Source organism: Anolis carolinensis, unplaced genomic scaffold, assembly GCF_035594765.1.
Source record: "Anolis carolinensis isolate JA03-04 unplaced genomic scaffold, rAnoCar3.1.pri scaffold_14, whole genome shotgun sequence".
Classification (NCBI taxonomy): domain Eukaryota; kingdom Metazoa; phylum Chordata; class Lepidosauria; order Squamata; family Dactyloidae; genus Anolis; species Anolis carolinensis.
The window spans coordinates 6425615-6452301 of record NW_026943825.1 but is presented as its reverse complement, the minus strand read 5'-3'; the positions used below and the strand labels follow the sequence as shown (position 1 = coordinate 6452301).

The window sequence follows — 26687 nt, the reverse complement described above, 5'->3', positions numbered from 1 at the left end:
AGAAAAACAGCTGATGCAGGGGCCGGGGCCGGGGCTGAGCCAGAGGGAGACGGCGATGACGGGAGCCTGTCTGGTGATGTTTTTACGGGAGAGAGAGAGAAATAGAGCATCTGTCCCGGGTGATGGGCCCATGCGCCACGAGGGATGCATCCCAGGTCAAGGTGGGCCGAAAGGCTCCAAAAGGATATGATTGCTAGGCAACCATTTGGGCTCCTTCCCCATCCCTTTTGACGGGAAATGTTAGATAATGCAGCCATGGTCTATGGAGAAAGGGGATGGGGGGAGAATAATAATAATAATAATAATAATAATAATAATAATAATAATAATAATATATGCCTAGAAGATCAGGGGCAGAGGACTCTTACAAGTAAAACAAGCAGTCAAAGAAGAAGAACATGCCCTGGCAGAATATGTAAAGCAAAGTGAAGAATCTGCTTTGATTGAAGTCAAAAATCAGAAACTCCTCAAAGCACAACAGACAAAAAATCAGTACAAGAAAACCGCACTACAAACTAGAGCTGACAGCTGGCACAACAAAACATGGCATGGAAAGTTCCTTTACAAAATTGAAGGAAAAGCAGATAAGGAGAAGACCTGGCTGTGGCTCACGAATGGGACCCTGAAGAAGGAGACAGAAGGCCTGATCCTTGCAGCCCAGGAGCAAGACATCAGAACAAAGGCAACTAAGGCCAAGATCGAAAAATCAGCTGATGACCCAAAATGCAGACTGTGCAAGGAAACCGACGAAACCATAGACCATATCCTCAACTGATGTAAGAAAATCACACAGACAGACTACAAATAGAGGCACAACTATGTGGCCCAAATGATTCATTGGAACTTATGCCTCAAATACCACCTCCCAGCAGCAAAGAACTGGTGGGAATCACAAACCTGCAAAAGTATTGGAAAATGAGCACGCAAAGATACTGTGGAACTTCCGAATCCAGACTGACAAAGTTCTGGAACACAACACACCAGACATCACAGTTGTGGAAAAGAAAAAGGTTTGGATCATTCATGTTGCCATCCCAGGCGACAGTCGCATTGACGAAAAACAACAGGAAAAACTCAGCCGCTATCAGGACTCAGTTCTATTGTTGGTGGAGTACAGAATGCTCTTAGATTGTAGAAGAACTATAAATCCCAGCAACTACAATTCCCAAATGACAAAATCAATCCCCGCTCAACCCTACCAGTATTCAAATTTGGGTGGATTGGGTATTTCCAGTTAGGTAAATATTAGATATTTACATTATGATTCATAACAGGAGCAAAATGACAGTGATGAAGTAGCAATGGAAATAATGTTATGGTTGGAGGTCAGCACAACATGAGGAACCGTATTAAGGGCTCGCGACAGTAGGAAGGTTGAGAACCCCTGGCCTAGAGATTCCTAGGGGGTTGGACCGGATGGCCCTTGGGGTCTCTTCCGACTCTGTGATTCTGTGATTTGCCGAGGAGAGCAAAGACTCAGCTCTCAGTCTGTCAAGCACGGCAATGAAACAAGCTTTGCAGATGGGGAGCAGGGGGGCTTGGGTTGCCCAGATCTCCTTGGTGGTGAGCTGAGGTGACAGGTGCCTCCCGGGAGGCTCCCTGCTTTGTACGGAGCCAGAAATAGCCCAGGCGACAGCGGCAAGATACACACAACCCACCCTTGCGCTTGCCATTGTCCCAAATGTCAGGAGAGTTTGCTTTCAGATCATCATTGTCTACTTTCATCTCCTCGGTTCCTGGACTTCTCAGGAAGGTTGAGAACCACGGCTTTAGGAAGTGATGAAGAGGATTTGCAGGTTCAGGAATGAAGGCCACCTATATTTAGGTGCCGTGCCTACGGAGCCCCGGTGGCGAAGTGCGTTAAAGCGCTGAGCTGATGAACTTGCAGACCGAAAGGTCCCAGGTTCAAATCCCGGGAGCGGAATGAGCACCAGGGGTGACCAGCTGGTTGAGGACACAAGCGGCAGAGTTTTGTGGGGAAGGAGTTGCCAAGCTCTTTCATCGCTATGATAAGTGCCTAGATTTGAATGGCGACTATGTTGAGAAGTGGTATTTGGGTGTGGTAAATGTTTTCTCCTATACTTTGTTCAGGAGCCCCGGTGGCACTGGGAGGTGGTGGGAGGTGGTACTTGAGGAATAAGTTCCAATGAATCATTTGGCCACATAGCTGTGCCTCTGTTTGTAGTCTGTCTGTGCAATTTTCTTACAGCAGCTGAGGATATTAATATCATTATTATTATTATTATTATTATTATTATTATTATTATTATTATTATTGAAATGGAGATGAACACAAACTCCCAGTCGGAGTCGACTAGGCTTAATGTCAAGGGGAAACCTTTACCGTATAGCATAGGGAAGGGTGAACAATATATATATATATATATATATATATATATATGTATGTATAAAAATACACACACACACACACATATATATATATATATATACACAGTAGAGTCTCATCCAACATAAACGGGCCGGCAGAATGTTGGATAAGTGAATATGTTGGATAATTAAGGAAAAGCCTATTAAACATCAAATTAGGTTATGATTTTACGAATGAAGCACCAAAATATCATGTTAGACAACAAATTTGACAGAAAAAGTAGTTCAATACGCAGTAATGCTATGTAGTAATTACTGTATTTACGAATTTAGCATCAAAATATCATGATATATTGAAAACATTGACTACAAAAATGCGTTGGATAATCCAGAATGTTGGATAAGCGAGTGTTGGATAAGTGAGACTCTACTGTATATGGAGCCTCCGGTGGCACAGTGTGTTAAAGCGCTGAGCTGCTAAACTTGCAGACCAAAAGGTCCTAGGTTCAAATCTGGGGAGCGGAGTGAGCACCCGCTGTTAGCTCCAGCTTCTGCCAACCTAGCAGTTCGAAAACATGCAAATGTGAGTAGATCAATAGGTACTGCTCCGGCGGGAAGGTAAGGGCGCTCCATGCAGTCATGCCAGTGAGCACATGACCTTGGAGGTGTCTACGGACAACACCGGCTCTTTGGCTTAGAAATGGAGATGAGCACCAACCCCCAGAGTCAGACATGACTGGACTTAACGTCAAGGGAAACCTTTACCTTTACCTACCTATTGATCCACTCGCATTTGCATGTTTTTGAACTGCTAGGTTGGCAGAAGCTGGGGCTAACTACGGGAGCTCACCCCTCTCTGCAGATTCCTATTACCATTTTCTCATGTATGATTACTTCCAGCGGTATTCAAATGAGATCGCAATTTTTTCTAGCAAGAGCTAGAGCATGGAAATACCATCAAGGCCCCGGGGAGCATTTGACATCTGACTTTCAGGGCAAGGTATCGAGGAAAGAAAGGACAGACGGCGATAATTGGAAGTAGGGGGAAAAAAGCACATCCTAATTCATTCATAGATGTACAATAAATATTTTATAATGAGGAAACCATCTACTCTAATTGTCCCGTCCCCCAGGTTGAGAAACACTGATCTAGGAGGTATCTATACACAATGCTGGCTCTTCAGCTTAGAAAGTTATTATTATTATTATTTTATTATGACACAGCAAACAAGATAGACATGCTGGATTTCGTATCACAAAATCACAAGTCGAATACTTCCCAAGTGTCTAGGACTGTGTGATGTATTTTCGGATGATGCGTGCAGATCCCAGTCGGGTGGCCTTTTGCAGTTGGCAGATCGTGATTTTGTTAATGTCATCATCATCATCATCATCATCATCATTATTATTATTATTATTATTATTATTATTATTATTATTATTATTGAAATGGAGATGAGCAGCAGCTCCCAGAGCCGGAGTCGACTAGGCTTAATGTCAAGGGCAAACCTTTACCTTATAGCATAGGGAAGGGCAAACACCATATACTGTATATACTCGAGTATAAACCTAGTTTTTCAGCCCTTTTTTAAAGACTGAAAAAGCCCCCCTTGGCTTATACTTAGGTGAGGATCCTGGTTGGCTTATATTTGGGTCAGCTTATACTCAAGAATATGTGGTACATTTATTATTTTTCTCTATTTTTATTGGTATTATTACATTTATTATTTTACTCTTATTATTATTACATTTATTATTGTACTCTATTATTGTTGCTACTATTACATTTATTTTACTCTATTTTATTATTAATAATAATACATTTATTATTTCACTCTGATCTTATTATTACATTTATTATTCTACTCTATTATAACATGTATTATTTTCCTGTATTTATTATTATTATTACATTTATTATTCTACTCTATTTATTATTACATTTATTATTTTCCTGTATTTATTATTATTATTACATGTATTATTTCACTCTATTATTATTAAAAGGATACATAAGCACATTTACATTGAAGAAGATGAGAATAATGATTGGATCAGAGTTGGACAGTCTTATCTTAAATTAGAGCTTTATATAAATATTCAAAAACATTTAACCTACTGAGCCTCTGGTGGCCTAGGGGATAAAAGCCTTGTGACTTGAAGGTTGGGTTTGCTGACCTGAAGGCTGCCAGGTTCAAATCCCACCCGGGGAGAGTGCGGATGAGCTCCCTCTATCACAGGGGTCCTCAAACTTTTTAAGTGGAGGGCCGGGTCATGGTCCCTCAGATTGTTGAGGGGCCGAATTATCATTTGAAAAAAAAAACCGAACAAATTCCTATGGACACTGCACATATCTTATTTGTAGTGCAACACCCCCCCCCCCCCCCGGGGCGCGGACAACAATTATTTATTTATTTGCTACATTTATACCCCACTCTCTCACCCCGAAGGGGACTCAGAGTGGCTTACAAGTTGTATGTACATACAATATATTATATTATTAGCATAGTACAATATTAGCATTATATATTACTATATTGTACTATATCACTATACTGTAATATTGTTAGAAATATTACATTTAATATATAATATATAATTAATATTTTTGTTTTTATTTTTTTCGTGTCAGGAGCAACTTGAGTTGCTTCTGGAGTGAGAAAATTGGCCGTCTGCAAGGACGTTGACCAGGGGACGCCCGGATGTTTTGATATTTTGCCATCCTTGTGGGAGGCTTCTCTCATGTCCCCGCATGGAGCTGGAGCTGACAGAGGGAGCTCATCCGCGCTCTCCCCGGGTGGGATTCGAACCTGGCAGCCTTCAGGTCAGCAACCCAACCTTCAAGTCACAAGGCTTTTATCCCCTAGGCCACCGAGGGCTCCAATTAATATTATTATATTATACAATATTATTATATTGTATTATTATTATTAGCCGCCCTGAGTCCCCTATTGGGTGAGAAGGGCAGGGGTAGAAATACTGTAATAAATAAATAAATAAATATTATATTGTATTACATTATAATATTATTATCAAGATTATATGTATACACAGTATATTATATTATTACCATAGCACAATATTAGTAAATGAAAGAACAATACAATATTTAAAAATAAAAACAGTTTTAACCAACATACTTGTAAACCTTTCAGGATTTCAATGGGAAGTGTGGGCCTGCTTCTGCCCAAGTTAATTAGGATTGTTGTTGTTGTTGTGCCTTCAAGTCATTTCAGACTTTGGGAGAGCCTAAGTCTAAAACTGAGGGCGGGGGCCAGGTAAATGACCTTGGAGGGCCGCATCCGGCCCCCGGGCCTTAGTTTGGGGACCCCTGCTCTATCAGCTCCAGCTCCATGCGGGGACATGAGAGAAGCCTCCCACAAGGATGGTAAAAACATCAAAACATCTGGGCAATGTCCCCTGGGCAACGTCCTTGCAGACGGCCAATTCTCTCACTCCAGAAGCAACTCCGGTTGCTCCTGACACGAAAAAAAACCTAATGATGCCTCAATTAATATAATTTTTGTTATCTATTTTTATTTCTTAAATTTCCCAGCCTTGGCTTATACTGGAGTCAATGATTTCCCAGTTTTTTGTGGTAAAATTAGATGCATCGGCTTATATTCAGGTCGGCTTATATTCGAGTATATATGGTGTATGTGTGTGTATATATATACAGTAGAGTCTCACTTACCCAAGCTAAACGGGGCCGGTAGAAGCTTGGATAAGCGAATATCTTGGATAATAAGGAGGGATTAAGGAAAAGCCTATTCAATATCAATTAGGTTATGATTTTACAAATTAAGCACCAAAACATCATGTTATACAACAAATTTGACAGAAAAAGTAGTTCAATACGCAGTAATGTTATGTTGTAATTACTGTATTTATGAATTTAGCACCAAAATATTACGATATATTGAAAACATTGTGTTGTGGCGCTTTAAGAGGCGGCTGTATCACGACACATTGACTACAAAAATGGCTTGGATAATCCAGAGGCTTTGATAAGTGAGGCTTGGATAAGTGAGACTCTATTGTGTGTGTATGTGTATGTGTGTGTGTATATATATATATATATATATATATATATATATATATACACAGTAGAGTCTCACTTATCCAACATAAACGGGCCGGCAGGATGTTGGATAAGCGAATATGTTGGATAATAAGGAGGCATTAAGGAAAAGCCTATTAAACATCAAATTAGGTTATGATTTTACAAATTAAGCACCAAAATATCATGTTAGACAACAAATTTGACAGAAAAAGTAGTTCAATACGCAGTAATGCTATGTAGTAATTACTATATTTATGAATTTAGCACCAAAATATCACAATATATTGAAAACATTGACTCCAAAAATGCGTTGGATAATCCAGAACGTTGGATAAGCGAGTGTTGGATAAGTGAGACTCTACTGTGTGTGTATATATATATATATATATATATATATATATATATATATATCTCTCTGTGTGAAACAAGCTGTTGGGACCAATGACTCCATGTGGTCAAGAAATGGCCATTGCCTCTGTGGCTCGTATCGACTCCCCTCGGAGAACAGAGGATAAAATATTGTTTTATGGATTGGGAGATGTACTGAGAATGAGCTAATAATGGACCCTCCTGATCAATGCTTCTCTCTAATGGACTTACGCGTGGACAGCAAATCACCCGTCCCTTTGGGCCACGGACCACAGACCAGGCTGATCCGCTCCTGTCTTGCACGTTGGTTGTTGTTACACATCTTTCATTCAATGCCAACCCATGGCAATCCAAAGTTGTTTGTCACTGCCTTCCTCTTAAGCTGAGAACGTGGTGGAGTCCCTTTCTCGGGAGACTTTTAAGTGGAGGCTGGATGGCCATCTGTTGGGAGGGCTTTGATGGTGTCTTCCTGGTGGTTAGTGTCTACTTGCCAGGATTATTTGAAAAAGCCAATTTCTAATTGTACAAAATGCATAAGGTTGTGGGTGAACTACAACTCACATCATTCCAGGTTAACCCTAAGATACTCCAACAATACTTAAACGTTTGTTATGTTGAGCAAGTTTGCTCTGGATGCATCATGGGTGGGGTTATCATCAGCATATTGGAGTTCTGTAACATAGTGTAGGTCTTCTGAATTTGCACAGACTACGTTATCATCGGTAAATTGTAGTTCTATAACAGATGTTGTAGGTCTTCTGAATGCGCACAGACTACGTTATCATTGGCATATTGGTGTTCTGTAACAGATGTTGTAGGTCTTCTTCTGAATGCGCACAGACTACGTCATCATCAGTATATTGTACTGCTGTTGTAGGTCTTTTTCTGAATGCGCACAGACTACGTTATCATCAGTATATTGTACTGCTGTTGTAGGTCTTTTTCTGAATGCACACAGACTACGTTATCATCGGCATATTGGAGTTCTGTAACAGATGTTGTAGGTCTTTTTCTGAATGCACACAGACTACGTTATCATCGGCATATTGGAGTTCTATAACATTTGACCCCTTAACAATGTGAGTGTTAATAAATATTCCTATTTTTTTTTGTAGTGGACGGGTGCATCCATCGAGCCGCCGGGCCTTTGCTGAAAGAGGAGTGCCGGGCCTTGAATGGCTGTGAGACTGGCAAGGCCAAGATCAGCTGCGGGTACCGTCTGCCAGCCAAATGTAAGTCCTTGTCCATCATGGGCAGACACCAGTATTGGTGGGGCATGGGTTTGAAATGCAGAATTCGATCACTTCACATCTGTAGAATAATAGAATCGCAGAGGGCCACTGTAATGGATCTTGCCTACCTCCCAAGGTTGGTATGTGGCCCACCTCGCAGGACTGGTGTGCAGCCATTTTGTGGGCCTCACTGGCAACAACTCAGCAGAGCCTGGGGGAGTGTCATGATCTCCAATCTTTGACATCTCTGATCGGCTGACAAAGAACAGATGCCAGCCATAAAACGGGCCAGCCACAAAACCTCAATTACCCTCTGGTATGTGAGAGCCCCTATATAAATGGGCTAAAGAGAAGGTTCTGGTATTCTGTACAAATTGTCGGGAACTCTTCTCCCAGTTGTGCTGTGGGTAAGTCTTCCACCAGAAAAGCACCAAGACACACGCTGGTAGATTCCAACAGGTTTTATTGTACAGAATATCAGAACCTTCTCTTTAGCCCATTTATATAGGGGCTCTCACATACCAGAGGGTAATTGAGGTTTTATGGCTGGCCCGTTTTATGGCTGGCATCTGTTCTTTGTCAAAGATTGGAGATCATGACAACAGGGAGGAGCGGTTGAGCAGCCATTATCATAGGTGCTGCCTGATTGGCTGAATGCAAATGAGAAGTTGCTTAGCAACTGGAGATGGGCGGAGCCAAAGTGACAGTTAGGAGGAGGGATGAGCATTCTTTTTCAGTTAGGCTTTGGAATCCAGTCCGAAGGAGTTAGGGTTTGAAAGTCAGTTAGTTAGGAGTTGGTTTTGGAGTTGGTAACTATGTTTTAAAAAGGCAGCCTCTTTGAAGAGGTATAGTTAGAGTCTTTAAGAAGGGAAAGGCTAAGAACTATATTGTTCTTCATAGCCACCCAGTCCACGTTTGCTCCTGTCCGTGGTTTCATGGATTTACATGCAATCCAGGCAGCCCGCAATCTTCCTCAGGCTCTTTCAACATTTCACAATTGGCATGCTCTCTGCTCAAAAGCAGCCCTTCTTAATAAAAAATAATTAAGGCAAATGAGGCAATGGCAGATTAATCAAAGTCCCGCAAATACAGCTCTTAGCTCATCAAGGGCTAAGTGAGCAAACAGAGAAAGGCTTACTTAACTAGAGAAATGGGGAGGCCTAAATGAATATATATGGCGGGATGGGTGAAAGGCACGCCGCAACTGGATTCGCTTCCTGTTTGTGTGGATTCTCAAATGTGAGAATAAGTCACATTTTCTGGGTACAACAAAGTAGCTACAGTAGAGGATAAGCGAATACGTTGGATAATAAGGAGGGATTAAGGAAAAGCCGATTAAACATCAAATTAGGTTATGATTTTACAAATTAAGCACCAAAACATCATGTTATACAACAAATTTGACAGAAAAAGTAGTTCAATATGCAGTAATGTTATGTTGTAATTACTGTATTTACGAATTTAGCACCAAAATATCATGATATATTGAAAACATTGACTACAAAAATGGCTTGGATAATCCAGAACCTTGGATAAGTGAGTCTTGGATAAGTGAGACTACTGTAATAATGAAAAATTATTATGTGTATAATATATATATATATACATAATGTATACATAATAATGTGTGTGTGTGTATATATATATGTATATGTGTGTGTGTGTGTGTGTGTGTGTGTATATATATATACACACACACATATACATACACACACACACACACACTGCTAGGAATTGTGGGAGTTGAAGTCCAAAACACCCATATGTAAGTCTCATTGTCCATGGTCCATCCCCCTCCAAACACTGCCAGGATGTAAAGTAGGTCATGGGGACGCTATGTGTCAAGTTTGGTCTTGATCAGACATTAGTAGGGGTTGTAGTGGTCCTGGGAAGTGAGTGAAGATACTGCAAGTCCCATCATCCATGGTCCAAACTCTTCCAAGCCACACCAGGATGTAGAGTGGGTCACGAGGGCTCTGTGTGCCAAGTTTGGTCTTGATCAGACATTGGTGGCAGTCGTAGTGGTGCTGTGAAGTGAGTGAAGATACTGCAAGTCCCTTCTCCCTAATCCATGGTCCAAACTCTTCCAAGCCACACCAGGATGTAGAATGGGTCACGAGGGCTCTGTGTGCCAAGTTTGGTCCTTCTTTGTCATTGGTGGGAGTCGCAGTCCTCTCTGGAAGTGAGAGAAGGTACTGCAAGCTAGAATGTAGAGTAGGTCATGAGGGGCTCTATGTGCCAAGTTTGGTCTTGATCAGACATTGGTGGGAGTCGTAGTGGTCCTGGGAAATGAGTGAAGATACTGCAAGTCCTATCATCCATGGTCCAAACTCTTCCAAGCCACACCAAGATGTAGAGTGGGCCACGAGGGCTCTGTGTGCCAAGTTTGGTCTTGATCAGACATTGGTGGCAGTCGTAGTGGTGCTGGGAAGTGAGTGAAGATACTGCAAGTCCCATCATCCATGGTCCAAACTCTTCCAAGCCACACCAGGATGTAGAATGGGTCACGAGGGCTCTGTGTGCCAAGTTTGGTCCTTCTTTGTCATTGGTGGGAGTCGCAGTCCTCTCTGGAAGTGAGAGAAGGTACTGCAAGCTAGAATGTAGAGTAGGTCATGAGGGGCTCTATGTACCAAGTTTGGTCTTGATCAGACATTGGTGGGAGTCGTAGTGGTCCTGGGAAATGAGTGAAGATACTGCAAGTCCCATCATCCCTCTTTGGCCTCCTCCTCCCCGCTTCCCGCTTCCCCGTTTTCCTGCAAGGTAGCCGTGGCGACTTCTTGAAGCCGCTGCTGTCGGAAACTGCGGGGCGCCTGCCCTGAATGCTAAGCACCTACTTAGGATGTGACTCGCATGCGTGCCACGTTTTTCGAGGGGCGAGGAGCCCTGATGCGCTCTTCCGGAGATCAGCATTCCTGGCACGGGCTTGAGGCCAAGAGATGCTCTCCGGGGCACAAAGTTCATGCGCCTCCAAAGGGAGGAGTGAGCTCTCCGACATTCAGATACACTTCATATTCCGCACCTGGGAGCCATTGAGCATGGTGCGCATGTGTCGATTTTTCAGAGGGAAATATTATGAGAATCCAAAGGGCTCCTTTGTTGCAGCTCTCTCACTTTTGGTTTCATGGATTGTCGGGGCACAGAATCGTAGAGTTGAAGGAGATGTCAAGGGGCGTACAGTCCAATCCCATTCTGCAAGGCAGGAGGGCACAATCAAAGCCCTCCTGACAGATGGCCATACAGCCTCTGTTTTAAAACATCCAAAGAAGGAGATTCCACCAACTCTAACTCATAAAATCAAAGAATCTAAGAGTTGTCAGAATCCCCGAAAGGCCATCCAGTCGAATTCCGTGCCAAGTAGGAAGACACCATTGAAGCCCACCCAGCCAGAGCAGGTCCAAGGTAATTTTCAAGTGTAGGCGAACAGAAATTTTGGTGCCCCCCCCCAAAAAAACCAATCACTGAAAAATAAAAGTGTTGGATAAGGGAAAATGTTGGATAATAAGGAGGGATTAAGAAAACGCCTAAATAAAGAACAACACTCTGAAAATAGGGGAAATCCTTACTTACTTACTTACTTACTTAGACGATCCCTCGTAGTTTGAGGATGATGGCCCTCCATTTCTTGGAAGACGCCTATGCGTGATTTTTTTTAATGTGTGGAGATCGGTGCACGGCCGGTCAACACACAGTCTTCACAGATCCCAGCAGTGGTGTGGTTAACACAACGAGAGTGGCTTCTCAGTCTGTTGCAGCCTTCTTCCGCCTTCACAGCCGGAGCCTGCGTCGGACCTTCCAGAGCCTGCGCTGGGCCTTCCGGAGCCCACGTTGGGCCTTCCGGTGCCTGCGTTGGGGCTTCCGGAGCCCGCGTTGGGCCATCCTGAGCCTGATTAGGGCCTTCTGTTGCCTACGTCGGGCCTTCCGGAGCCTGCGCTGGGCCTTCCGGAGCCTGCATCGGGCCTTCTGGAGCTTGCGCTGGACCTTCCGGAGCCCACGTTGGGCCTTCTGGAGCCTGCGCTGGGCCTTCCAGAGACTGCATCGGGCCTTCCGGAGCCTGCTCTGGGCCTTCCGGAGCCCACGTTGGGCCTTCTGGAGCCTGCGCTGGGCCTTCCGGAGACCACATCGGGCCTTCCGGAGCCTGCGCTGGGCCTTCCGGAGCCTGCGTCGGGGCTTCCGGAGCCTGCGCTGGGCCTTCCGGAGCCTGCGTCGGGGCTTCCGGAGCCTGCGCTGGACCTTCCAGAGCCCACGTCGGACCTTCTGGAGCCTGCGTCGGGGCTTCCGGAGCCCGCGTAGGGCCTTCCTGAGCCTGCTTCCGGCCTTCTGGAGCCTGTGCTGGGCCTTCTGGAGCCCGCGTCAGGCCTTCTGGAGCCCGCATCAGGCCTTCCAGATCCCACGTTGGGCCTTCCGGAGCCCGCGTTGGGCCTTCCGGTGGGCCGGGTGGCCCGAAGAAGGCCTGCAAGGCCTGAAGAAGGAGGCGGGGGTGGCGCCATGCTTCCGGGGGCCTCAACTGCACCCCAGGAATGATTGCGCCACAGGTGACCACCTAAATGGCCTCGCCAGTGGATCGCCTCTGCTCCCAGCAGATGGCCATCTGGCCTCTCTAGCGAAGGAGGTTCCCATACCACGTATGTTGAACAGCTCTCCCGATCAGGACTTTCTTCCTGGTGTTTAGGTGGAAGCTTTTGTCCTGCAATGTTGCTTCTGTTCTTAAAACACCTTCCGAGTCCCTTGCTGATGCGCAAGGGCAGTGGCGCCAACCTGGGCATCCCGGGGCTGCCATTTATCATGCTGATATTATAGACTCAGACGGCCAATGCAAAGCGTTATTGATCGGCCTGTCACGGGAGAAGGACGGCGGCGTCAATGCGCAGCGCTGCAGGATGCCAGCTCCTCCGTCTTTCCATAAATCACCTCCACGGGGAGACGATCCACATTTCCTTCCATTTTCCCCACCCCGACAGAGAAGCCACCTCCTTCACGGCCAATGCCAGGTCCCTCTAAATCATTCAGATGGGGGCGCGTCCAGGATCGACAGTCGGGCGAGAGAAATCGGACTCAGAGCAGCCGTAATGGCCAGCCTGGCGACGGTAAATCAGGCCGAGATGCGGAGCAGCACCAATCTGAGTCGTGCCTTGAGGTGTTGTGTTGAGCTCAGGTGCAGGTGGAGTTGTTCTGGGCGTTGTCGTCAAAATCCTTTTCCAAGCTCTGGCTCACTGTCTCTTCTTGGAGGAAGCATCTTCACAGCCTCAGGCCCCTTCTTTTTACCCTCAAAATAGTCGGGAAATCGGAAGACTTAAGACTTGGGAAATCAGTCATAAAGGAAACAGATGATTTCCTCCAGCCTTAAGAGATATAATTATATGTCAAAGTCAGAATCATCCGGGCGATTTTTGATTCTTGTGTCCTGAAGTGAAAGCTGGACAGTGACGGAAGCTGACAGGAAGAAGATCAGCTCATTTGAAATTAGTTCCTGGAGAAGAATCTACCAAGGACTGCTAAAAAGACAAATAATTGGGTATTAAAACCGAGCCTGAAGTCTCACTCGAAGGGAAGATGACTAAATGGAGGCCGCTGTACTTTAGACATGACATGAAATAATGTGACTCATTGGGAAAGAGGGACGATGCCTCTTAAAGTGGAAGGAAAGAGGGAGAAAAGGAGAAAATGGCTACGTAGATTGACAACATCAAGGAAGTCGGGGCTGCCATGGAGATTGCAAGGCCTGAGAAGGCCAGTTCTTGAAGGTCTCATTCCAACATCTTCAAAGAACTGAGAAGGCCAGTTTTGGAGGTCTCACTCCAACATCTTCAAAGACCTGAGAAGACCAGTTCTTGGAGGTCTCACTCCAGCATCTTCAAAGATCTGAGAAGGCCAGTTCTTGGAGGTCTCACTCCGGCATCTTCAAAGACTCGAGAAGACCAGTTCTTGGAGGTCTCACTCCAACATCTTCAAAGACCTGAGAAAGCCAGTTCTTGGAGGTTTCACTCCAGCATCTTCAAATACCCAAGAAGACGAGTTCTTGGAGGTCTCACTCCAACATCTTCAAAGACCTGAGAAGACCAGTTCTTGGAGGTCTCACTCTGGCATCTTCAAAGACCCAAGAAGGCCAGTTCTTGGAGTTCTCACTCCAACATCTTCAAAGACCTGAGAAGACCAGTTCTTGGAGGTCTCTCTCCAGCATCTTCAAAGACCTGAAAAGACCAGTTCTTGGAGGTCTCACTCCAGCATCTTCAAAGACCCGAGAAGACCTGTTCTTGGAGGTCTCACTACAGCATCTTCAAAGACCTGAGAAGGCCAGTTCTTGGAGGTTTCACTCCGGCATCTTCAAAGACCCAAGAAGGCCAGTTCTTGGAGTTCTCACTCCAGCATCTTCAAAGACCCAAGAAGGCCAGTTCTTGGAGTTCTCACCCCAACATCTTCAAAGACCTGAGAAGACCAGTTCTTGGAGGTCTCACTCCAGCATCTTCAAAGACCCGAGAAGACCTGTTCTTGGAGGTCTCACTCCAGCATCTTCAAAGATCTGAGAAGACCAGTTCTTGGAGGTTTCACTCCGGCATCTTCAAAGACCCAAGAAGGCCAGTTCTTGGAGGTCTCACTCTGGAATCTTCCAAGACTCAAGAAGGCCACTTCTTGGAGGTCTCACTCCAGCATCTTCAAAGACCTGAGAAGGCCAGTTCTTGGAGGTCTCACTCCAACATCTTCAAAGATCTGAGAAGGCCAATTCTTGGAGGTCTCACTCTGGCATCTTCAAAGATCCGAGAAGGCCAGTTCTTGGAGGTCTCACTCCAGTATCTTCCAAGACCTGAGAAAGCCAGTTCTTGGAGGTCTCACTCTGGAATCTTCCAAGACTCAAGAAGGCCAGTTCTTGGAGGTCTCACTCCAGCATCTTCAAAGAACCGAGAAGGCCAGTTCTTCTTCCTTTTCCTTGCATGTCTTTGAGTTTGTTCTTATCAGCCCAGCGGCTGAGCCACCTTCTTGCTGGGCGCAGTGGGGCTGGCGAGCCACGGGCAGTCCCAGGAGAGGTGCGCCAACACTTGTCATGCAAGTCCCTGGCAGATGCTGACGGATAGCCGGCCCTTCCTTTCCTTGGGGTTTGCAGAAGCAATTTGTCTTTATTACCAGGGCAGTGGGTTGGCGCGTCAGCCCGAGATTTGCATTTTGATTGCATTTCCCCAGAGAGGATGTGGGAAGCCCTTGCTGCTTCGGCACTCCTGCTGTGAGGAGGCCAAGAAATGCAGCGGAAAGGGTGGGATTCCCATTCTTCTCCATCCCCTTCTCCTTTTCCTTCTCTAACACACTCACAACACCTTCCAACAAAGGATTCCAGCAGCCAGGCTTTGAAGCTGCGAGGCTATTCAGTGCTAATCAAAGTGGCCAATTGCAACATTCACACCTGCCTCAAACAGACAAGAGTTCTTTCTCCCACCCTGGACATTATTCCACAGGTATATACACCCCACTTGCCTCGTTCCAACACACCTCACAACCTCTGATGATGTCTGCCATAGATGTGGGAGAAACGTCAGAAAAGAATGCTTCTGGAACATGGCCATTCAGCCTGGAAAATACACAACAACTCTACATCCAGAGAGCCCTGTGGATCTGGCACGAATACTCAATATGCCCAAATGTTAGTACTGGTGGAGTTTGGGGAAAATAGACCTTGACTTATGGGAGTTGTAGTTGGCTGGGATTTATAGTTCACCTATAATCAAAGAGCATTCAGAACTCCACCAGCAATGGAATTGAACCAAACTTAGCACACAGAACTCCCATGAAAATACTGATTTGGGTTCCTAACACCATCAGAAATATGTATTTTCTGATGGTGTTTGCCAACCCCTCTGAAACCCCCTTGCGACTCTCCCAGGGGTCCCGACCCCCAGAGTGAGAAACCCTGGCATAGAGCTATCACTTTATAAGAGTCTGCATTCCCAAACTTATTTGGCCTGCCACCCCCTTTCCAGAAAAAAATATGACTCAAGAGTCCCCTGGAAAGGAGGCGTGGCTTAGAGGGGTGGGCGTGGCTCCTGCTCTAGGGCAGGGCTGAGCCTCTTCCCTAGTCCAAGATGCAGGGCTGTGAGGGGAGGTGGGCGGGGCCACAAATGGGCGGCCAGGACTGGGATGGGCGGAGTTACAAGCTCTGAGGCAGGGCTGAGCTTCTATCCCTGTCCTGCGGTGCCTGCCAGGACACAGGGGGCGGGGCTAGAGGAGGGGGCGGGGCCTCTATACCCCGCCCCTGTGTTCTCACAAGCACCTGGGAGGTATAGAGGCTCAGCCCTGTCTCACGCTCTTGGGTAGAGGTCCCGCCCCCACCCCTAATCCCGCCCTTTAGTCCTAAAAGGCCTCTCAGGAGAAGTATAGAGGCTCAGCCCTGTCTCGGGCTCTTGGGAAGAGGCCCCGCCCCCACCCCTAGCCCCGCCCTTTAATCCTAAAAGGCCTCTCAGGAGAGGTATAGAGGCTCAGCCCTGTCTCGGGCTCTTGGGAAGAGGCCCCACCCCCACCCCTAGCCCTGTCCTTTAATCCTAAAAGGATTCTTAGGAGAGGTATAGAGGCTCAGCCCTGTCTCAGGCTCTTGGAAGAAGGCCCCACCCCTAGCCCCGCCCTTTAGTCCTAAAAGGCCACTCAGGAGAAGTATAGAGGCTCAGCCCTGTATCAGGCTCTTGGGAAGAGGCCCCGCCCCCACCCCTAGCCCCGCCCTTTACTCCTAAAAGGCCTCTCAGGAGAGGTATAGAGGCTCAGCCCTGTCTCGGGCTCTTGGAAGGAGGCCCCGCCCCCTTTCCTAGCTCCGCCCTCTGTTTCCCAACAAGAGCCTTAGGAGAGGTATAGATTATCAGCCCTGTCTTGGGCTCTTAGGAAGAAGCCACGCCCACTCCTCTAGCTCCGCCCCCTGTGTGTTCTAACAGGTGCCTAGGTGCTCAGCCCTGTCTCCAGCACTTGGGAAGAGGCCCCGCCCCCCATCCCTGGCCCCGCCCCCGTGTCCTAATAGGTGTCATCACCACCCCCCTGGATCGTTAATATAATCACTGGGTTATATTAAGAAAGGGCAGCCTAGGAACACAACTATAATCTTTTGCGGGTTCTCCAAAACTTATTCTGATGACAATGTTCCCCAAAGGAATATATTTCTGAAATGTTAAGCTCTGGGATACATAATTCCAATTCCAATTCCATTATTTTGGCCTTGGCTTGGCAAAGACGGGCTGTTAGAAATGGAAAACACAGCCGGGCCAAGAGGAGAGGCTTCTTGCGAGCCTTCCTTTGAGACCATGGTTGTAAACAAAGCTCCATCTGGGCATGGGAGTTGCGCGACCAGTGTGCACAAGATGTTCCATGTTGATGCTTCAGTCCCTCTTTGTGCACAATCCCTCTTCTCCATGGCAAAGCTCACATAGTGGAAAAGTGTTGGTGTGGCATGTTCATCCTGCCATTGAATCAGGGTAGACTGGCAAGCACATAGTGCGCCAAACCTCTGGCTGTCTCAGGGCTGAATGGCGGCTCTGCAGCACCCTCTGGTGCCCACACACATATATATACACACACAAAGGGTCGGAAAACTTCTCAAAAGCAAGCTCAATGGAGGCAACACCATCAAGGCCATAAACACCTGGGCCATACCTGTCATAAGATATACGGCTGGCATTATAAACTGGACACAGGCAGAACTAGACAATTTGGACAGAAAAACAAGAAAACTCATGACCATTCATCATTCATTGCACCCCCGCAGTGATGTTGACCGGCTATATCTGCCTAGAAGATCAAGGGGCAGAGGACTCTTGCAAGTCAAACAAGCAGTCAAAGAAGAAGAACATGCCCTGGCAGAAGATGGAAAGCCAAGTGATGCACCCGCTTTGATTGAAGTCACAAATCAGAAACTCCTCAAAGCACAGCAGACAACGAATCAGTACAAGAAAACCGCACTACAAACTAGAGCTGACAGCTGGCACAACAAAACATTGCATGGAAAGTTCCTTGACAAAATTGAAGGAAAAGCTGACAAGGAGAAGACCTGGCTCTGGCTCACGAATGGGACCCTGAAGAAGGAGACAGAAGGCCTGATCCTTGCAGCCCAGGAGCAAGACATCAGGACAAAGGCAATTCAGGCCAAGATCGAAAAATCAGCCAATGACCCAAAATGCAGACTGTGCAAGGAAACCGACGAAACCATGGATCATATCCTCAGCTGCTGTAAGAAAATCGCACAAACAGACTACAAACAGAGGCACAACTATGTGACCCAAAGGATTCATTGGAACTTATGCCTCAAGTACCACCTCCCAGCAGCAAAGAACTGGTGGGATCACAAACCTGCAAAGGTCGTGGAAAATGAACATGCAAAGATACTGTGGCACTTCCGAATCCAGACTGACAAAGTTCTGGAACACAACACACCAGACATCACAGTTGTGGAAAAGAAAAAGGTTTGGATCATTGATGTCGCCATCCCAGGTGACAGTCGCATTGATGAAAAACAACAGGAAAAACTCAGCCGCTATCAGGACCTCAAGATTGAACTTCAAAGACTCTGGCAGAAACCAGTGCAGGTGGTCCCGGTGGTGATGGGCACACTGGGTGCCGTGCCAAAAGATCTCAGTCAGCATTTGGAAACAATAGGCATTGACAAAATCACAATCTGCCAACTGCAAAAGGCCACCCTGCTGGGATCTGCGCGCATCATCCGAAAATACATCACACAGTCCTAGACACTTGGGAAGTGTTCGACTTGTGATTTTGTGAAACGAAATCCAGCATATCTATCTTGTTTGCTGTGTCATACAATGTTGTTGTGTCAATAATAATAATAATAATAATAATAATAATGTTAATATTAATAACCGGGATCTGCACACATAGTCTGAAAATACATCACACAGTCCTAGACACTTGAGAAGTGTTCGACTTGTGATTTTGTGATACGAAATCCAGCATATCTATCTTGTTTGCTGTGTCATACAATGTCGTTGTGTCAATAATAATAATAATAATAATAATGTTACTATTAATATTAATAACTGGGATCCGCATAAATCATCCGAAAATACATCACAGTCCTAAACGCTTGGGAAGTGTTCAACTTGTGATTTTGTGATACGAAATCCAGCATATTTATCTTGTTTGCTGTGTCAGACTATGTTGTTGTGTCAATAATAATAATAATAATAATGTTAATATTAATAACCGGGATCTGCACACATCATCCGAAAATACATCACACAGTCCTAAACGCTTGGGAAGTGTTCAACTTGTGATTTTGTGATACGAAATCCAGCACATTTATCTTGTTTGCTGTGTCAGACTATGTTGTTGTGTCAATAATAATAATAATAATAATAATAATAATTTTATTTTTGTATCCTGCCTCCATCTCCCCGAAGGGACTTGAGGCGGCTGCGGCTCACAATAAACAGAAAATAAAAACACATCAGAATAAACATACAAAATTATACACATTAACATAATAGAAATAACATAATAGAAATATAATAGAAATAGCCGCCCTGAGTCCCCTGTTGGGTGAGAAGGGCGGGATATAAATATTGTAATAAATAAAATAAATAAATAGAAATAAAATAGTGACCATGATACAGTCAAATATAATTTGAACACCAGAGGAAGAGTCATAAAAAAGGAAGGTTTTATATATCTGTGAAAGGTCCATAGTGGGAAAAAGAACTCTTGTCTATGTGTGAATGCTGTAATTAATCACCTTGATTAGTATTAAATGTCCTTCCAAGCTTCATGTCCTGGCCTGGGGGAATCCTTTGTTCAGAGGCGTTAGCTGCGCCTGATTGATTCATGTCTGGAATTCCGCTTATGTTTCTTATTTACTGTTTGGATTTTAGAGTTTTCTTTTAATACTGGGAGCCAGATTGTGTTCGTTTTCATGCTTTGATGTAGCTGGCAAACCCAAGCTAGTGGTTTATAAAAAGAGCCTGGAGTATTTGTTTGTTGAAAGGCTGGACTAAGGCTTTGCGATGCTTGTTTCTGGCCTGACCTCGTGCCTCTCCTCTTCTTCCAGTCATCATCCACACCGTGGGGCCCATCGCCCAGGGAGAGCCCAGCGCCACCCAAAAAGAGGAGCTCGGCAACTGCTACAAAAACAGCCTGAAGCGTGCCGTGGAGAACAAGCTGCGGACCGTGGTCAGTGAGTCTGGGGATAATGGGAACTTTGGGTGGCTTCTATTAGGGGTAAAGGTTTTCCCCTGACATTAAGTCCAGCCGTGTCCGACTCTGGGGGTTGTTGCTCATCTCCATTTCTAAGCCAAAGAGCCGGTGTAATATTATTATTGACACACACAAAAAATATTATTATTATTATTATTATTATTATTATTATTATTATTATTATTATTATTATTAAGTAATGGTAAAGGTTTTCCCCTGATGTTAAGTCCAGTCGTGTCCGACTCTGGGGGTTGTTGCTCATCTTCATTTCTAAGCCAAAGAGCCGGTGTAATATTATTATTGACACACACAAAAAATATTATTATTATTATTATTATTATTATTATTATTATTATTATTATTATTAAGTAATGGTAAAGATTTTCCCCTGATGTTAAGTCCAGTCGTGTCCGATTCTCAGATTGGTGCTCATCTCCATTTCTAAGCCAAAGAGCCGGTGTAATATTATTATTGACACGAAAAAATATATTATTATTATTATTATTATTATTATTATTATTATTATTATTAAGTAAAGGTAAAGATTTCCCCTGCAGTTAAGTCCAGTCGTGTCCGACTCTCGGGTTGGTGTTCATCTCCATTTCTAAGCCAAAGAGCCGGTGTAATATTATTATTGACATGGAAAATATTATTATTATTATTATTATTATTATTATTATTATTATTATTATTATTATTAAGTAAAGGTAAAGGTTTTCCCCTGACATTAAGTCCAGTCGTGTCCGACTCTGGGTGTTGGTGCTCATCTCCATTTCTAAGCCAAAGAGCCGGTGTAATATTATTATTGACACAAAAAAATTATTATTATTATTATTATTATTATTATTATTATTATTATTATTATTATTTAAAGGTAAAGATTTCACGAAAAAAAATTATTATTATTATTAATATTATTAAATAAAGGTAAAGGTTTTCCCCTGACATTAAGTCCAGTCATGACCGACTCTGGGGGTTGGTGCTCATCTCCATTTCTAAGCCGAAGAGCCGGCGTTGTCCGCAGACTCCTCCAAGGTCACGTGGCCGGCATGACTGCATGAAAATGAACAAAACCTGTGATGCCTCTACAGATTCTCCCTAATGCCTTTTTCTTACTGTCTCCCCCCCAGGCGTTCCCATGCATTTCTACAGGTGTATTTGGTAAGTACAGATGGGGAAGAGAGTTCAAATCCTCTAACATGGACGGGACCGCCTGATCTCTTGTTCTTTGAGACCGCTCTTCTTTTACGTTTTTCAAAGGCTATCCAAATGATGCCGCTGCCGAGGTTGTCCTCAACACACTCCACTTGTGGCTGGAAGACAACAAGGAGAAGGTAGAGGAAGGCATGGGGATGATTTATAGGAGATGGAGGTACTGGGATGTATAGTTCACCTGCAATCTAAGAGCGCTCTGAACTCTACCAATGATGGACCTGGAACTCACTTGGCACACAGAATCCCCACGACCAAGAAAAAATACTGGGGGTTGGTGCTCATCTCCATTTCTAAGCCGAAGAACCGGCATTGTCTGTAGACACCTCCAAGGTCATGTGGCCGCTGGCATGACTGCATGGAGTGCTGTTACCTTCCCGCCGGAGCAGTACCTATTGATCTACTCACAATTGAATGTTTTCAAACTGCTAGGTTGGCAGAAGCTGGGGCTAACAGCGGGTGCTCATTCCGCTCCCAGGATTTGAACCTGGGACTTTTCGGTCTGCAAGTTCAGCAGCTCAGTGCTTTAACACACTTCACCACCGGGGTTCCTGAACAAAGTATAGGAGAAAGCATTTACCATATGCAGTTGAAAGCCACACCCAAATACCACTTCTCAACATAGTCGCCATTCAAATCTAGGCACTTATCATAGCGATGAATGAGCTTGGCAACTCCTTCCCTACAAAACTCTGCCGCTTGCGTCCTCAACCAGCCGGTCAGCCCTGCCCGCAGCTGCACATCGTTGCCAAAACGCTGCGTTGAGGACGCAAGTGGCAGAGTTTTGTGGGGAAGGAGTTGCCAAGCTCATTCATCGCTACGATTTCAATGGCGACTATGTTGAGAAGTGGTATTTGGGTGTGGCTTTCAACTGCATATGGTAAATGTTTTCTCCTATACTTTTTGAGGACGCAAGCGGCAGAGTTTTGTGGGGAAGGAGTTGCCAAGCTCATTCATCACTATGATTTGAATGGCGACGATGTTGAGAAGTGGTATTTGGGTGTGGCTTTCAACTGCATATGGTAAATGTTTTCTCCTATACTTTTTGAGGATGCAAGCGGCAGAGTTTTGTGGGGAAGGAGTTGCCAAGCTCATTCATCACTATGATAAGTGCCAAAACTCTGCCGCTTGCGTCCTCAACCAGCCAGTCAGCCCTTCCGCAGCTGTGCATCATTGCCAAAACACTGCGTTGAGGGCGCAAGTGGCAGAGTTTTGTGGGGAAGGAGTTGCCAAGCTCATTCATCACTATGATTTGAATGGCGACCATGTTGAGAAGTGGTATTTGGGTGTGGCTTTCAACGGCATGTGGTAAATGTTTTCTCCTATACTTTGTTCATTTTTAATTCCAAAACGTAATCTACTTTCTGGATAACCCTCGTAGTAAGATGCACAGAACTACTAAAATGCATAGAAATAGGGTGGGTGACTCTGCTGCCAGACACCTTCTGTTATCGCATCCTTCCACAGGTGGACCGAATCATCATCTGTGTCTTCTTGGAGAAGGACGACGAGATCTACAAGGAAAAGCTGCCCCGGTTTTTCCCCATTGGTGAGTGACGGGCACCCTCTTTCATGGCTGGATGTCGTGCTCTTCCTCCTCGGGACGTCTGAGCTCTTATAGGGCCTCACCCCGCCTTCCTCTTGTTCTTTCAGCTTGACCCGCTCTCGCTCTGAAGGGGTAAGAGCTGCCTGGAAACGTTTGCAGTGTGCTCTGCTTTGGTTTTGCAACAGCCAGCACTTACTAACCTGTTACTTGTCTGTTAAATCCCATCTTACTCAGGGTCTTGTTAAAGATGAGAATGACCCTTCTGATTTGTCACTTTAGTGGGTCCCGTTTACAAAACAGAGCTAGGGAGAGAAATGCAACTGACATCTTTAGGAATTACACTATGTACCGTATATACTCGAGTTTTTCAGCCCTTTTTTTATCAGCTGAAAAAGCCTCCCCGGCTCATAATCGGGTCAAGGTAAAGCCGCAGAGGCTATTGCTTGCAATATATGATGTATTTCTCTCCTCCCTTATCAGTGTGTTTGTTTTTCCAAAGCCTCCCTTGCTCTTAGCCAAGGGAATGTTTTGAAAAGGAAAATAAGCCCTTGCAAGTCAGGAAGATATATACAGTAGAGTCTCACTTATCCAACATAAACGCAGGAACGCTATGTAGTAATTACTGTATTTATGAATTTAGCACCAAAATAGCACGATGTATTGAAAACATTGACCACAAAATGTGTTGGATAATCCAGAACGTTGGATAAGTGAATGGTGGATAAGTGAGACTCTACTGTATAACCATTAATCTTATAAAAGCATTTTCCCCTGAAATATTTGTTAATCTCTGCTACAGATATGTAGTCCCCTTGCAAGCCTTTGCAATCCCTATGTACCTAAATATAAATATCTCTCTCTCTCTCTCTCTCTCTCTCTCTCTCTCTCTCTCTCTCTCTCTATATATATATATATATATATATATATATATATATAAATTTTATATATGAATTTCCCCCTCCTATGTTTGCAAGTCTTTGCAAATCCTATATACATATAGATATCTAGAGATTTCCATATTTTGAAATACGGTAAATATTCAAAAATATTTAACTTGCTGGTCCCTCAATTAATGTAGTTTTATTGGTATCTATTTTTTATTTTGAAATTTACCAGTAGCTGCTGCGTTTCCCACCCTCGAGTCAATAAGTTTTGCCAGTTTTTTATGGTAAAATTAGATGTCTTGGCTTATATTCGGGTCGGCTTATACTCGAGTATATACGGTAATAAAATTTGAAACTCTTCCCTCCGGTAAGGCCTGGGCCTTTGGAGAAACCCGGAGCATGTTGCTACGCAGCAACACTCACCCGGCTTCCCTATTATCCAACAGATCCGGTTATCCGATATTCGGCCCGCCCGTTTAAGTCGGATAACCAGAACTCTCCTGTAAGAGATGCTATGAGAAGGAAAACAGTCCCAGATGTTTTCTTCTTCCCGCCAGATGCTGACGCAGGACCTCCGCCTTCGCGTCTCTGAGCCTATTTCACCTCCGCCGACCCCCCTGCGCTCCCAAAGCAAGACACGGAGAACCCCTCGGAACATCTTTTGGGGCAACAGAGATCCAGAAACGGTGGCGTTCTGGAATAAAACATGAGAGCACAGCAAGTCCCAGTGTTAATATTTTTTGCAAAGGGTTCATGGGCTTAGAAGGCACACACCGCATCTTGCACATTGCATGTCTCAATGGAATTGGCACTTCCCACTTGGAAAGAAAATAGAGCAACAAGAGACTGACCATTTTTAAGGCCTGGACAAGCTATGGTCCTCTGGGAGTTTTGACTTCAGCTCCCAGAATTCCTGACAATTGGGGCTTTTGGGAGTTGGAAGTCGCAAACACCTGGAGGACCTTCTTCTTCTATTATTATTATTATTATTATTATTATTATTATTATTATTATTATTATTATATGACACAGCAAACAAGATAGACATGCTGGATCACAAAATCACAAGTTGAACACCTCCCAAGTGTCTAGGACTTCTTCTACTTCTTCTTTTTCTTATTATTATTATTTTATTATGATACAGCAAACAAGATAGATATGCTGGATTTCGTTTCACAACATCACAAGTCGAACACTTCCCAAGTGTCTAGGACTGTGTGATGTATTTTCGGATGATGATTATTATTAGTATTTTATGACACAGCAAACAAGATAGATATGCTGGATTTCATATCACAAAATCACAAGTCAAACACTTCCCAAGTGTCTAGGACGACTTCTTCTTCTTATTATTATTATTATTATTATATTGTATGACACAGCAAACAAGATAGATATGCTGGATTTCGTTTCACAAAATCACAAGTCAAACACTTCCCAAGTGTCTAGGAATATTATTATTATTATTATTATTATTATTATTATTATTATATTGTATGACACAGCAAACAAGATAGATATGCTGGTATTCGTATCAAAATCACAAGTCGAACACTTCCCAAGTGACTAGGACTTACTATTATTATTATTATTATTATTATTATTATTATTGTATGACACAGCAAACAAGATAGGTATGCTGGATTTCGTTTCACAGCATCACAAGTCGAACACTTCCCAAGTGTCTAGGACTGTGTGATGTATTTTCAGATGATGCTGCAGATCCCAGTCGGGTGGCCTTTTGCAGCTGGAATATCGTAATTTTGTCAATGTCTATTGTTTCCAAATGCCGGCTGAGATCTTTTGGCACAGCACCCAATGTGCTGATCACCACCGGGACTACCTGCACTGGTTTCTGCCAGAGTCTTTGAAGTTCAGTCTTGAGGTCTTGAGTTTTTCCTGTTGTTTTTCATCAATGCGACTCACCCCTGGGATGGCGACATCAATAATCCAAACCGTTTTCTTTTCCACAACTGTGATGTCTGGTGTGTTGTGTTCCAGAACTTTGTCAGTCTGGATTCGGAAGTCCCACAGTATCTTTGCGTGCTCATTTTCCATTATTTTTGCAGGTTTGTGATCCCACCAGTTCTTTACTGCTGACAGGTGGTACTTGAGGCATAAGTTCCAATGGATCCTTTGGGCCACATAGTTGTGCCTCCTCTGTCTGTAGTCTGTCTGTGTGATTTTCTTACAGCATCTGAGGATATGATCCATGGTTTCGTCGGTTTCCTTGCACAGTCTGCATTTTGGGTCATCAGCTGATTTTTCGATCTTGGCCTTAATTGCATTTGTTCTGATGGCTTGCTCCTGGGCTGCAAGGATCAGGCCTTCTGTCTCCTTCTTCAGGGTCCCATTCGTGAGCCAGAGCCAGGTCTTCTCCTTGTCAGCTTTTCCTTCAATTTTGTCAAGGAACTTTCCATGCAATGTTTTGTTGTGCCAGCTGTCAGCTCTAGTTTGTAGTGCGGTTTTCTTGTACTGATTTTTTATCTGCTGTGTGCTTTGAGGAGTTTCTGATTTGTGACTTCAATCAAAGCAGGTTCTTCACTTTGCTTTACATATTTACATATTCTTCCAGGGCATATTCTGCAGGTGCCACCTTGACATGGTGGGGGGGGGGGGGGGCTTAACCACTCCAATGATGACTGAGAGCTGTGCTGGCAGTAGTGTAACTACCAGCAGGTTCAACCAAGCCAGAGAGGCCTCAGCTGAGGGGTGGAACTAAGTCGGGTGGCCTTTTGCAGTTGGCAGATCGTAATTTTGTCCATGTCTATTGCTTCCAAATGCTGGCTGAGATCTTTTGGCACGGCACTCAGTGTGCCCATCACCACTGGGACCACCTGCACTGGTTTCTGCCAGAGTCTTTGAAATTCAATCTTGAGGTCCTGAGT

General features: G+C 44.5%; 1 protein-coding gene across 3 annotated transcripts in view; it reads left to right on the top strand.

Moving 5' to 3' along the window:
* macrod1 (mono-ADP ribosylhydrolase 1) overlaps nucleotides 1-24520 on the top strand; it is a 336953-nt gene extending 312433 nt beyond the window's left edge. For 2 of the 3 annotated variants that reach the window (XM_062965192.1, XM_062965194.1), the window contains exons 5-10: nucleotides 7876-7992; nucleotides 20012-20133; nucleotides 21288-21318; nucleotides 21418-21491; nucleotides 22837-22918; nucleotides 24357-24520. In XM_062965192.1, coding sequence (XP_062821262.1) covers nucleotides 7876-7992; nucleotides 20012-20133; nucleotides 21288-21318; nucleotides 21418-21491; nucleotides 22837-22918; nucleotides 24357-24391 — 461 coding nt within the window. In that variant the 3' untranslated portion in view covers nucleotides 24392-24520. Of the gene's footprint in view, nucleotides 1-7875; nucleotides 7993-20011; nucleotides 20134-21287; nucleotides 21319-21417; nucleotides 21492-22836; nucleotides 22919-23022; nucleotides 23048-24356 lie in introns of all 3 variants that reach the window. The other variant, XM_062965193.1, reaches the window with a different exon arrangement.
* Nucleotides 24521-26687: the final 2167 nt, after the last annotated feature.